Source organism: Mus pahari, chromosome 19, assembly GCF_900095145.1.
Source record: "Mus pahari chromosome 19, PAHARI_EIJ_v1.1, whole genome shotgun sequence".
In the NCBI taxonomy this organism is placed as follows: Eukaryota; Metazoa; Chordata; class Mammalia; order Rodentia; family Muridae; genus Mus; species Mus pahari.
The window spans coordinates 29727302-29741626 of record NC_034608.1 but is presented as its reverse complement, the minus strand read 5'-3'; the positions used below and the strand labels follow the sequence as shown (position 1 = coordinate 29741626).

Genomic DNA, 14325 nt, shown 5'->3' with positions numbered 1-14325 from the left:
CTGGGATTCGTTACTGTATCCAAATAGAACCTGCTACTCTGAGTCCTTGCCTCTGTGAACCCTGCTGGGGAGTGTGGTGCCCTCCGTGAAGTGGCATTCAGGCTCTCACTTGTGACAGACCATGCTTGCCGCCACCACTTGCAGTCTCTCTGACGGGTGGGACAGTGAGGTCTGCTGTGAAGTGTTGGGGTGCATTTGTGTGTGACATTTTCCATCTTTCCCAGGGAGAGAGAGGGCCGCTCGGTCCTCCCGGCTTGCCTGGATTCAGCGGGAATCCTGTGAGTATAAGATTATTTAAATCAGATTTTCTCTGGCCATCCTCCCACTCATCGTTTTGGGGCTCATACCTTACTACTGCTAATATTTTCGGAGAAGCAAAACTTACAGCTAAATTTCTTTTTCTAGGGACCACCAGGGTTACCAGGAATGAAGGTATGTTTAATCTAATTTAATTTTTGTTTTAATCCCCTGAGTTCCTCATAAGAAATCAATTGGAAAAAAAACCACCTGAGACAAATGTCCTAAACTCTGTTCTGTGAAAAGGCTGTGTAAATCACATGGAGAGACTTAGGTTTCAGAGCCTTGTGTGTGTATCTCCCAGCATGCCATGAGCCATGTGAGGAATTGAGGATGTGACTCTGGCATAGAACACTGGGGTAGTTCATTGGCCGACCAGCCTGACCAGCCCACTTGGTGAGCTCTGGGCCAGTGGAAGAAATAAGAAAACCCAAAAACCAACCAACTAAACAAACAAAACCCAAACTAGATTGTGCTTGAGGAGCAACCTCCAAAGTTATCCTGTGTCCCTTGCCCATCTCCCAACCTTCCATTCTAAGTCCCAGCCTGGGGCCAGTCCCATCCCGGTATTGAGTGGGTTCCCCTTTTTTTCTACATGTCTATCAATATTTTGCATCTTTCTCTCCTTTTTGTGCCCCCTAGGGAGATCCTGGTGAAATTCTCGGCCACATTCCCGGAACACTGCTGAAAGGGGAGAGAGGATTTCCTGGCATCCCCGGGATGCCGGTAAGCCATGTGACTTCCTTCTTTGAATCACTCCCTAGTGGTCTGCAGTATGCTAATCCTTTCTCTTCTCATCCAATCACAGGGCTCGCCAGGGTTGCCAGGACTCCAGGGACCTGTGGGTCCTCCGGGATTTACTGGGCCACCGGTGAGTTTTGAGGATAGTCCCATGGAGAGGAGATGTGGAACACGTTGGAGCTGACTGAGCATTAAAAGACTTATTTACTAAGACTCAAGCGTGCAAGGAACAGGCAGAGGTGACTGAGTTCGTGGCCTGCACACAGCCTGTCCTAGCATCCTTTCAGAGAGCCTCAGACTTATACCTTAAATTCCATCATTTTCTTTTCTTTTTTTTTAATATTGTTTTTCTCCACATGTGTAAACAGAATCCACTCACCTTCCTATGGATCAGTGAGCTTGTTTTTATATTCCACAATTAGGCTAGCTTTTCTTTTTGAAAAAGTGATTATGGGATTCTGAAATTTTCTTGCAAATGTGGGGTTATCTTGTTTGTTTTGTGTCAGAACAATCTATTTTCTAGAAGAATCATCTTTTCCCCCTGAGGTCTGAAGGGGACTTATGTCAAAAATGGACGGTGCTGTTCTCATGTGGGCAACTCCAGCTTGGAGCCTAGGCTGGTGCCCCCAGGCTACTGGTACCCAAGGACAGGCTGCAGCCTTTGAGGGATTTCTGCAATTACCCTGGCTTTTCTCAAAGCTTGATAGGTGTGTGTCACACACATCTTCCTGCCAACAGCAGTGTGCAGAGGACTGTGTGTGTTAGACTTTGCTAGGACACAGTTCTAGAAGGGTACAGTTCATAAGGAGGAAAGATTCATCTTGGCTCACAGTTTCAGGGGGTTGATCACATGACCCAAGGCTCTGTGGTTTCTGAGCCTGTGAGAAAGTAGAACATTTTGGTGGGAAGCATGAGGTACGTAGAGTTGAGTCATAGTTGAGGACACAGGGGAGTGTGGGGGGACAAAATGCCTCCTTCAAAGGAACAACCCTAGTGACTCATCCTTCAAACCCTCCTCTCCCCCTCCCCCACTGCAAGAACTCAGCAATGGTTAGGAGCCCTGGTGATGCAGTCACCTCTCCATAGTGCCCACAAAAGACCGTGTGTGTGTGTGTGTGTGTGTGTGTGTGTGTGTGTGTGTGTAAGAATGATCTTCCAGATCACAGCTGGCTGGTTTTGAATACTATTTAATTAAAATGCTCTCTCTACAGGGTCCTCCAGGCCCTCCTGGACCTCCTGGAGAAAAGGTAAAGATATTTTTTCGTTGATTGCTCTCAGCCTTATTATAGGACTGTGGTGAGATTCCATAATACCTTCTGAGCCTCTTCCTTACCCACATATGGTACTAAGTATCTATGTACTCTCTCTATTGATTGTCATCTGTCTGTCATTTTTCTATTGTCTGTCAATCACCTACTATCATTCTCATTGCTATCATGGTGACGGTGACATCATCATCACCACCACCACCACCACAACCATCATCATCTTTGAGACCCTCCATTCTCATCTACTCATGCTTTAGTTATTACTTTGGATTCATTGACCATTCCCTGGGTGCTTTTCTGAATCCAGAGTTTAAAATCCTCACATTAAGAATTCTTTATTATAATATTTGCAAACAAAATCTTTGCATAGTCATTGCATCCAGCACAGCTTTTCTGGCAAAAGCCCTTGATGCTTGCAGGATGAAACTGTTGCTTGAAGCCAAACCTCTCGCCTTGTCTGAGTGGGGCTTTAGGATGGCTGGCCAAGGTGATAGCCTGAATAACAAGGTGTAATTTGTAACCAACAGGGGCAGATGGGCTCCAGCTTCCAAGGACCAAAAGGTGACAAGGTGAGTGAGAAGCCATTGTCCTTCCTCTGCCTACAACTGAACCGCTAGGATTAGAGTCTATTCCACCTTGTCAAAAAGTGAGGCCAATTGTGTGACCTAAGGCCGTCAGTTTCTGTATTTGAACACAGAGCTCAAGCAACACATCCATCAGATTGCAAATTTGCTTCAAAAGAGTGAAATTTAGGTTGGCCTCCTAGTTGCACTCTGTTAAACTCAGCTATGGTGGCAGCCATTTCGAGGAAGTATGATGTAGGGTGAGATTGGTTCTTTCTTGGGGGCCAGGAGGCACCAAGGATGTGTGCCTTGGCAGAGTCAGATGTACGGTGGTGAAGACTGGACAAATATCTTTTTCTTGGCAAGAAAGCCGAGCAGTGAACACCTGGTCCCCTACTGTCCTCCCTAGAATGTCCCTGGGTAAGATAAGACAAAGGAGCATTATCACAACTGCTGCCTGCCTTGGGGTGTGCACGTTGGTGTGAGCAGCTGCTACCAGTGGGTACCAGATATGGTGGGTCTGGCCAGAGCCTGGGCTCTGCTTTTTACTGTTGGAGTCTTTGGCACTCACACATGTTTGGCTGCCTTTCCCTTTAATTCCAAATGTGCCCAGCTGTTAGGCTGTTTGAATAAGAGAAGCCTGGCGATTCTCGATTTTTTTTTTTTTTTTTGGGGGGGGGGGGCTGGCCTAAAATATCCCCTTTACTGCCAAACTCCTATCAGCTGGTGTGTGTTCTCACAAGCACAGCGGTGTAGCTGTGTGCAGATGTATGCACAGGTGGGTCCTGCAGCTGTGCAGGCTTCTAAGCCTGGAAAGCCCACTTCTTCTGGTTGTAGGCAACCCCTGGCCCATTTTCCTGCAGAAGCCAAGGCTTTTGCTGTGGGACAATAATGTCCTATCATTTAACTTCTGACTGTCCTATCCTACCTCAGTTTTTGTTCTATTTTTCATATCTAATTAACCTCCACATTTTACGTGACAGGGAGAGCAAGGGGTCAGTGGTCCCCCGGGAGTTCCTGGACAGGCACAAGTTAAGGAAAAAGGAGACTTTGCCCCAACAGGAGAAAAGGTAAGTCTGGGCTCTGTTGGGTGGATGTCTGCTTTCTAAGTTTGCACAAATTCAGAGGGACAAAGAGAAGCTCGATTGAAACTCAGATTCTCTAGCCATAATCAGTCTTGTCTTGGGAAGTGGGTTTATAGATGTCCTTTGAGGGCAGTAATGGCTGCTCTAGTTGGCTTGTGATATGACTATTCTGTCCTAACTCACTTAAGAAAGGGCTTCTTAAATTAGCCTGGCACTCAGTAGAAGCTGTATTGATGAGAGGGGTTCAGCTTACTGGTCAAAGGAGGCCATGGCCCATTCTTTCACCAAGGCCATCTTAGACTGCAGCCCAAACCATACTGGGAGGGATTGCGGAGTTCTGTTTTGTAATATGAATGACCAAAGTGGGTTTTTTTTTTTTTTTTTTTTTTGCAATTATGTGCATGGATGTGTCTCTACATAAGTTTGTGCATGTGTATACAGGTGATAAACAGAGGCCATATGCATTGCCCCTCCTAGAGCTAGAGTTATGGTAGCTGTGAGCAGCCCAGTGTGGTGCTAGAACTAAACTCAGGACTTTTGCAAGAGCTCTTAACGGCTAAGACATCTTTGCAGCCTGGATTAAAAAAAAAAAAAAAAGATGTTCAAGAAACATCTGAAAAACTGATCCAGGCATGTAAGTGTACCCTTGTAATCCTGACATACCATGCTGAATGCTGAAGCAGGAGGATTACACAAGTTCTGGGTTACATACCAGAGTTTCATAAAAAAGATCTCGTCTCAGAAAAGGAAAGGAAAGGAGAGGAGAGGAGAGGAGAGGAGAGGAGAGAAGAGATGAGAGAAAGAAAGGAAAGAGAAAGAAAAACAAAAGCAACAAAGGGTGTTGTGGCCATTAGGTGGGCGGTGTAGCCATTATGCAGGTGATGTAGCCATTAGGTGGGTGATATAGCCATTAGGTGGGTGATGTAGCCGTTAGGTGGGTGTTGTAGCCATTAGATGGTACTGATGTGTCTCTCTCCAACCCCTCCATTCTTTTAGGGTCAGAAAGGTGAACCCGGATTCCCGGTAAGCACTCTGGTCCTCTTTGCCATTATTATTTTTTATGTGAAGGATGATGCGCTATGGTACTGGTATTTCCTACCAAAGCCATCATGTGTCTAGCTTTATGCTGTATTTGCATATGTCAATATCTAAGTCCTTTTCCTCTCATCTCTTAAGGGAACATCAGGATATGGAGAGAAGGGTGAACCCGGCAAGCAAGGGCCTCGGGTAAGTGCTTCCTAGATCTATCTTCTCCTCACTGAGAAACATTCCCCTCTAATCTCAACACTCACGGAAATGAACAGAAGGATGGATGCATCTATAGCATTTTCTAATTTCTTCCTTGGACCCCACTGAGCCTGCTAGAGAGGAGCTATCCCATGTGCTGTCTCCTGAGACATTTATTTTCTTGTGTGGTCAGAGTGGGTGCTTAGCTGTTTTTGTTGCTCTGTCTGATACTAGACTTGAACCCCAACCTCCTCCCATACCAGGCTTGTGTTTAGCTGGGTCCCCAACAGCCTCATGTCAGCAGCAGTGGGATATCTGCCTAGCTGCCAGTTGTCGGGAATATCTGGTGATGCCCCAAAGTCTGGAGTGGAAAGACGAGGCCTTACCTATCACTGCCAATGACAAAATAATCCCTTGGTACCTAAGACATTGACCTCTGTAGCCCTGTGGACTCTGCTTTTCAGAAACTGGGACATCTTCCTCCCCAGTGACCTAGCAACTCAAGTGGCCTTCTTCTCTGCCCGTCTTGTTCCTCACACCAGGGAGAGACATACATGAATAGAGCTGTGGTGTGAAACATTCATGTCTGCTTCTTTATTTTACAGGGAAAACCTGGGAAAGACGGTGAAAAAGGAGAAAAGGGGAGCCCGGTAAGTCTCTTCGGCTGTGGTTTCTGAGTGGACAAGGGCCGCTGTCCCCTCTGTGACCATCCCGTATCTTCCTTGCTTTTAGGGCTTTCCTGGTGATTCCGGGTACCCAGGTCTCCCAGGCCGTCAGGGCCCGCAGGTGCGTGGTGTTGTTTTGAGTTTTTACCTTTAACGGGTTGTTCATCTTAGGGGCTTGCTCATTTACTTTCTAGAGTAAATAACTCTGAACCCAAGGGGACAATGTTTCTTCTCTGTATGGACTCAACGGTTTGTTGAGTTTTCCACAGTCCACGAGCTATGTGAAAGAAGATGATCACATGACACGCTCGATCAAGCATCTGTCGTAGTTTTTTGTAGAGATTAATTTTTCCCCTATTATAAATTAAGAGAAAATGCAGAAGTGTAAGAAAGGAAAGAATGGCCGAATGTTTCGCCTCCTGCTGTTCCTCCGTAAACACACGCATCTGCCGTTGACAAATGGATGTGCAGGTCACATCTTGCCGTTTTTTTCCCCCTTCAATTTAAAAACATCACACTGATTGATTGGTTGGCTGTGTGCAGGCACACATGAGCTGCTTGTGGAGGACTGAGGCTAGCTGGTGAGAGTCCCTTCTCTCCCTCCATCATGCGGGTCCTCTGGGGCGAACTCAGGACCTGGAGTTTGGTGGAACCACATCTTGCTTTTTAAGATGAATAACCTTTTGTAAATAAAGCCAGGAGGCTCTGATCTGTGCAGACATCCATCAGTTAGTTGTCTGGAGACATTTGTAACATCCATGCCTTCTGCTGACTGGGTTCTAGATAATTTTAAAGTTGCTCGAAGCTAACCTTGGAGTTCATATTGAGGCTTTCGGTATAAATCCAGACATAAAAACCCCAAGGAGATGCCTTAAGGAGTCAGAGCTAGAAACTGCTTCCTAGCAGTTTGGAGAAGAACACTCTGCTTCTACAAGGCTTTCTGACAGTCCCCCGAGAAGGCTGTCACACAGGGCAAATGCTTGTCTCTAGAGACTTCCATGTAGGCTGTGTAGACATTTTTATTTCCATGCTACCTTCGTGGGATGCAGATGAAATGGGTGCCTATTTTTTTTGTGATGATCACAGAGTAACCAAGCCAGTCCCAGAGGGAGAGGTTGGGGAAGTATAATGACTGGGGGTGGTGGTGGTGGTGTGTAGAACCAATTTCTATGTTACCAGAAAATTTCTGGCCAGCTTTCTGCATGGTCATGTATGTGGTAAAGCAACAGATAACTGTGCATGTCCCTTGCAGGGAGAGAAGGGCGAAGCTGGACTTCCAGGCCCCCCTGGAACTGTAAGTAATGGACATGGTTGAGATGGGCCCTGGGTTCCGTGGGACACTCTGCGGCTGCCCCTTGGGTGAGGCTCTCATCCAATGTGGGTGCCTGCCATATGAAGCAATTCATCACTTGCTCTGATATTAACAATCAGACCTTTATCGTTTTTACATATCCTCAAACTTCTGGAAACAAAAATCTTTGCACACGGATAACCCAGCAACCTATTTTGAAACCTGGATTTTATTTTATTTTATTTTTTAATTGTCCATCAAGGGAAATTTAGTAAGAGGAGCCTATCAACCATAGTCTGTCTGACTGCTCTAGCGAAACGACAATTCTTGTTCAAGCAACGTTCACGCCTTGTTCATGCGCACTTGGACCTGCTATTGTCTCAGTTCTTCTGTTCCAAATTGGTTTTGAAACAGTGGGCACTCCTGTCCTGTTTGCTCTGGGTGACGTGGGTGTGGGTATGTGCCACTCGCTGTGTGGGTGATAACTTGGGGGGCCAGGGCGATCGTTTTAGAGGCTACACCTTGATGTGCCCGGCATACCTGTGGCTCTCCTCTCTTCCATGACTCACCCCAGAGAAGGCGGATTCTCATCTCCTCTCAGTCCCACCAGTACACTCTTACTTAGTTAGTTTTAACTTTATTATTTTTTAGATTGACAAATAGAATTTACATATACTTGGAATGTACAGTGATTTTTCTACATATGTCCATGTCGTAGAATGGCCTAATCAAAGCTACTTAATGGCATTTAAAACGGCAGCGTCCCCTCATTATTGATACAGGGGATATTGTAAAGAAAGCGAGTTGAGGCTTGACTGTGCCCTTTTCCTTACACTGTGGTCACTCAGGATCACGGTGAGCCAGATTTCTGTCTCAGTGAGGTTGCCAGTGCCTCCTTCCTGGTCTTTGTCCCTGTGATTTTTTTCAGGAAGTGCCCTTTTGGCTTTTATATTAAGAAGACACATAAAATATCCTCCAATAAAAGGAGACAAATAGTGTGTGCTCTTGCCTTGCACATCGGAAGAAACTGAAGGACGTTCCTCTGTTGCCCTGTGAAGCAAGCCAGGCACCCTGTGGCTTGGATGCATCTGCACATTGTAGACTTTAGTGGACTGAGTGAGAAACCATTGCTGCTGCTAGGGAAATCATAAAAAACGAGGCCGCACTACCTGGCAATTCAGCACTGAGCGGTTCTTCGTACTTGGTATTCATTCTGTAGCTCTTCAGGCCTTTCCCCTGCTCCCCACACATCTTTGCATCCGTATTCCTTGAGGTGATACAACATACATGATGTGTGCTATCAGCTACTCCCGTACCAGCCTGACCTGTGCTTTAATGCAGGTGATAGGTACCAGACCTTTGGGAGAGAAGGGAGATCGAGGCTACCCAGGAGCACCAGGGTTGAGAGGAGAGCCCGGCCCTAAAGGTAGGCTGCAGCTTGCTTGTTTTCCTCCGCCTGGGCTCCCTCTCCTCCCCTTTGTTCCTCCCACCTTTTCTTCTTTCTCTTTGGAAGTCTGAATGGCAGTCAAGCTGCTCTTTCTAGCTCCCAACCTCACTGCTGTAAGGTGCCCAGGAGCCCTTATCCTCTGTAGCTTCCTGAGGATGGTGACTCTGCAGGTATATTGTGGGCTCTGCTTCTGTCTTTCCAGCCTAGATTCAGGGCGCCTTCAAATAGCTCTGGGGAGACTGTGGCAGAGAAACACAAAGCGTCCATACATGAGTGACCTCGCCTCACTTTGTCCAATTCTCTCCTCCCCTTTCAAGGTTTCCCTGGAACACCAGGCCAGCCAGGCCCTCCAGGTGAGAGTCCTTATTTCTTGTAGAATGTTGCATGGTCTGTGTAGTAGTTCTAGTCCCATGTGTTTGTCACACGCACACTGGGTGTGTTCATAAGACAGGCTTCAGGTTTCTACCTGTCTCTCTAGTTTATCAGAACTCAGTGTACCCTGATGTGTGCCCGCTGTATGCTTTATAGGTACAAGTTAGCATGCCAGTCCCCCATGTGTAGGCAAATGTGCAGACAGTGGATCCTTGTTTCCCAGGGGACAGCGACTTGCCCACTGGGCTGGTCCTCTGGGTGTGCATCTTGCCCTTGCATGAGTCTTGGCTCTGCCAGAGTTCTTGTAGCTGTTGAGCCGTGGCTCTCTCCAAGATAGGTGGATGGCATGGGATCCCTTTGTCTTCCTCCACCAGTCTGATTTATACTTGGTCTGAGACTTTTAGAGTCCTCCTGTCTTTCCTGGGATTCCCCTATGGCTGTTCCTCCCCAAGACAGCAGGACTGGCTGTGTGTGGCTTCCCAAGCTACACTGCTTGGGGTCCCCACCATCAGCCTTCTGGGCTATATCATGTCACCTTGTGTGACTCCTTAGCACCTTAGCATACAGAGTGATGGAAGTGGACTCTGCATTTTCAGACCTGTCACTTTGTCTTTGAGCCTCGCTAGGCTGGAAGCCTCTGCACTTGCTGGTCAGCTTGTGCTGATCTAGAGAGCTCCCTCACAGAGGATCCTAGTTGGCATTTTACCCTGGATAGAGTGTAGATTTTCTGCACAGCTGTCCCACTCACTGCCTTCGGGATATCTACATGAGGTCCTATGCTGGTTGCAGGTTTCCCGACTCCAGGCCAGCCTGGTGCTCCAGGTTTCCCAGGCGAAAGAGGAGAAAAAGGTGACCAAGGATTTCCAGGCGTGTCATTACCAGGACCAAGTGGAAGAGATGGAGCCCCGGGGCCTCCTGGCCCTCCTGGTCCCCCTGGGCAGCCAGGCCACACAAGTAAGTGCCATGAATTTCCCATCAGATGCCAGGAGCCCAGGGCAGAGCTGGGTGTGCACTATGACTGCTGCTAGAAGCAGCAGCTGTGTAATGGCTTGGTTCTCCCAGCACTGGTTACTTAGTAACCTTTTGCTTGAGTAGTTTTACAAAGATAACTGTTATAAAATACAATCACTAACAACCAAAAAGGCTTAAAGGGGAAAGCAACACATTAACCAGCTCTAAGTCTCCTGGAATCTGAGGTTAAAGGTTAACAGGTTGATTTGTTTAACCTCGATTGACAGCTGAATGTCTTTTGCTTCCCGTAGAGTGACTGTGCACAATGTACATATGGGAACAGATTACACTAGATTATGCCCCGGCATAATGCAGTCTAGATAGAGAACCACACAGAGTTTTCCTATATCAGCTTTCAAGAAAAGCTGAGCATGAAGTATAAGCATGTGATTGGTTTATTGTGATGGCGTGATCTCATTTCAATAATTTTAAGAAAGTTCCAGAAGGCTTAAGTCAGTCAGGTCAGTGGAAGCATATCAAAGCATGGTGTTGGGTTCTTCTGGGATAAAACCAGCAAGAGTTGGAGGGACTATTTGCAGTAGGAACCCCCTCTGAGGCTGATCACCATTGTGGGTTGTAAAGCTGGAGCAGCAGCGGGACCCCCCCACGTGTGCTGATCACAGAAGATTTATGAACATGGAGCTCTGATGATGTTGATTCCAAGAACTCAAGGCCATCCACATGAGTGGGAAGGAACTTCCCAGGATGAGGATGGCGAGGAAGAGATAAGGACTGAGGGGGGTGATTGAAGCCAGATAGGCCGATGGCTCCCTTGGGAAGGGATTAGTGTGAATTCCTAGGCAGAGGACAGATCCTATGTGCCTTTATGGAACTTCCTTCTCTTTTGACTTTTGAAATGTGGAGAATGAGGATGAGACCCGGCCATCCCGGAGACATTCCCGGAACCGCCTGTTCTCTCTGCTGCTTTTGTTTTGCAAGTTAAAAATTCACAGGCTCATTCAGAAGCAAAGGAGAATTGAATCTCTAAAAGGTTCAAATCAGCCTAATATATTTTAATTTTGTAATCAAGGGTTAGATTAGGAGAGAGTAACAATGCCTGATTATGTCTCATGGGTTTTAAAAATTACTTTCAGATGGCATTGTGGAGTGTCAACCTGGACCACCCGGGGACCAGGGTCCTCCTGGGACTCCAGGACAGCCAGGTTTGACAGGCGAAGTTGGACAGAAAGGTAAGAGACGTTAATTTAACTTTTTCAGAGTGGTAGCTGGATTTGTACTGATCAGTTTCCCCAGTGAGTGGCTTAGGTGGTGTCCGACTATCACACTAGGCTGGGCACAGGCATGTCCACCATTGCTCTATCTGGGGGTCCTTCAGAACCACTCCTGAGAAGATCCATTCGGTAGCTCAGCTGTGGTTGTCTGGTGCTATAGCTGTGAAGGGGAGTCGAAGGGACTCAGCCATAACAGTCAGACAACTGTCCTTTACACATTCCCGAGATGAAAGAATCTAGTCTTGTATTGAAGTCTCAACTGATACCCCAAGTTTTTGGTCCAAAGCTTGAGAGTTTCCTTCTCAAAGGACACATGTCATCCCTTTAAGCCAAACCTGGGATCTATACATGGGATATTGACAAGCTTTCAGCGTGTGCACAATCAGGGCACACAACTCCTCTGTTGATGGATTAGCCAGCTTTACTCTGGGCTCTCAATTTTATCCTAAACCTTTCAAGTGTTTTCTGTGATATCAATGGAGGACACTGCTTTATCTCTTTAGCAATTGGACACAGATATGGGGAACTCTCACCTCGTGATCAGTGCGAGCACTGGCTTAGCACGGACTGAACAATGGCATTCTGATATTTATATGCTCGTTAACCTTGGAGCAGAACAAACTGGGGCCCTCATAAAACCAGCCCCATGCTTGACCATTTCTGGCTTGACCTATAAAGAACTTGGCCCTTTACAAGTCTAAATCTTACATGGAAAACAGTTTCAGAGGGCATCTCAGGGCAGCTATGTAACTTTCCTCCCCACGCAGTCATTCCTTACTGCGATGAGTTATCTATTTTTTACAATGTACCCAGTATCTGGAGTTCTTTAGGCTGAAATCTTGTCTGTCCATCCATCCATCCATCCATTCATCCATCCATCCATCCTTCCATCCATTAATCCTCTGCATCTAGGAGATGTACTCTGTGAGCCTGTGTGTGTGTGTGTGTGTGTGTGTGTGTCTGTCTGTGTCTGTGTGTGCATGTATGTGTATATATGTATGTGCATGTATGTATACATGTGTATGTGAGTGTATGGGTATGTGTGTGTATGTGTGTGGGCATATTTGTATGTATATGTGTGTCTTAGTCAGGGTTTCTATTCCTGCACAAAGCATCATGACCAAGAAGCAAGCTGGGGAGGAAAGGGTTTATTCAGCTTACACTTCCACACTGCTGTTCATCACTAAGGAAGTCAGGACTGGAACTCAAGCAGGTCAGGAAGCAGAAGCTGATGCAGAGGCCATGGAGGGATGTTCCTTACCGGCTTGCTTCCCCTGGCTTGCTCAGCTTGCTTTAATATAGAACCCAAGACTACTAGCCCAGGGATGGCACCACCCACAATAGGTCCTCCCCACTTGATCACTAATTGAGAAAATGCCTTACAGTTGGATCTCATGGAGGCATTTCCTCAACTGAAGCTCCTTTCTCTGTGATAACTCCAGCTTGTGTCAAGTTGACACACAAAACCAGTCAGTACAATGTGTATGTATATATGTGTGTGTGGTGTGGTATGTGATGCACATGTGTGTGTACGTGTGTGTGTGTGTGTGTGTGTGTGTGTGTGTGTGTGTGTGTGGTGTAGTGCTGTGTATGGTGCAATGCTGGGGACTGAACCTGGGGCCTGTGGGATGGGTGTGAGATCATCCCACTAGTGAGCAGTGCTATGGGCAGGAGTGATGACGGAGAAGGGAAGAGCCTGCCTGGGACATCTGCAGGACTCTCTTGTGTCCCCTCTCTGAGCACCACAGAGCCCTCTGTTGGCACATCACACACTAAACATACATTAGGCATACATTAAGCACCCATGTTTCTTCTTTCAGGTCAAAAAGGAGAGGGCTGCCTTGCCTGCGACACAGAAGGACTTCGTGGACCTCCAGGGCCACAAGGGCCTCCGGGAGAGATTGGTAAGGGGCAGAGCATGGGATGAAACATGTCAGGGATGACCTTGGGATCAGATGCCAGCTCCCTCAAATTCCGTGGCATGAAAGTGAGGATGAAAGTCTGTTACCAGAGGGTGTCCACATGGTCGGCCGTGGTCAAGCCCCCCCCCCCCATACACAACACACACCCCTAGTGGCACCATGTGCTTTTCTAATCACAGGAAAGTGGCCTAGTGGTTCTCCCAGCTCCATAATCAGCTCAAAGAAGGTCATCAGGTTTGTCTCCCAGATCGTTGGTGTTGTTGGGGGACACTATGGCTTCCTGTGCCAGTGACTTATGTACAAGACATGATTGCCCCTCTGACCTATTTTGTCCTTCTGAGTTTTGTTTATCTCCTGCCCTGGACGTTCCTGAAATGAAAGTCCACTTCACAACGAGATTCTGATACAGTTGAGTCTTGGGGCAAAGGAAAGCACGTCTTACAGTTGCTTTACTCCTATCTCCTTCTAAGGTTTCCCTGGACAACCTGGGGCTAAAGGGGACCGAGGCCTGCCTGGCAGAGATGGTCTTGAAGGACTGCCGGTAAGTGAACCATTAGATCATACTCATGTCTGAAGTCTTCACAGTAATGGATTCTCGTTTGTGCTCCAGTCTGTCACAGGAGCTGGCCTAGGGACTGTGGGTGAGCCCCTTTTTATGCTCACCTGGGATACCCAGAGAACAAGTGAGCCTTGGATCCACAGTCCATGAACCCAAAGCCATCTCACCTTCCTGCTTGCTTTTGGTGTTCAGGTCCCCTGGGCAGCGCAGAGTCCTGCCCACGGGGTCTCCAGTTTAGGTGGTACCACAGTGGCCATCTTTCTCTGGGACCACTGCCTGTGGTGTTCCCTGTGTGATCTTAACTTATCAGGGATGAGTTCCCCCTAAGAGCTCCTGTGGAGGGAGGGAGGGAGGGAGGGAGAGAGGGAGGGAGGGAGATTGACTCTATGTCACCAGCATCTATTCTGTAGATGGCTTTTCTAGTCTGTAGATGAGTCCACATAAATCCATAGGAACCAATATGAAAGCTTCCAGCTGCATGGAATTCCAGCTGCTAAGCTTTGTTCTGAGAGAAGTCATTCTGAGAGAAGGGATTCACCTTTAGTACTTAATTGCACATACTTGGTGATTGTAAGCTTTCCTCCCCACTGCTCCCCTCCCCTCCCCTCCCTTCCCCTCCCCCTCTTCTTCCCTCTCCCCTCTCCC

General features: G+C 47.3%; 1 protein-coding gene across 1 annotated transcript in view; it reads left to right on the top strand.

Annotated features, from left to right (window-relative positions):
* The window catches only part of Col4a1 (collagen type IV alpha 1 chain), a 113618-nt gene that overhangs the window by 67485 nt on the left and 31808 nt on the right, over positions 1-14325 (top strand). The window contains exons 7-24 of the mRNA XM_021219873.1: positions 225-278; positions 406-432; positions 940-1023; positions 1106-1168; positions 2250-2285; positions 2834-2875; positions 3853-3939; positions 4951-4977; positions 5131-5181; positions 5787-5831; positions 5914-5967; positions 7099-7140; positions 8479-8563; positions 8902-8937; positions 9746-9910; positions 11062-11157; positions 13020-13103; positions 13592-13662. Of these exons, the coding sequence (XP_021075532.1) occupies positions 225-278; positions 406-432; positions 940-1023; positions 1106-1168; positions 2250-2285; positions 2834-2875; positions 3853-3939; positions 4951-4977; positions 5131-5181; positions 5787-5831; positions 5914-5967; positions 7099-7140; positions 8479-8563; positions 8902-8937; positions 9746-9910; positions 11062-11157; positions 13020-13103; positions 13592-13662 (1149 nt within the window). The remainder of the gene's footprint in view (positions 1-224; positions 279-405; positions 433-939; positions 1024-1105; positions 1169-2249; positions 2286-2833; positions 2876-3852; positions 3940-4950; positions 4978-5130; positions 5182-5786; positions 5832-5913; positions 5968-7098; positions 7141-8478; positions 8564-8901; positions 8938-9745; positions 9911-11061; positions 11158-13019; positions 13104-13591; positions 13663-14325) is intronic.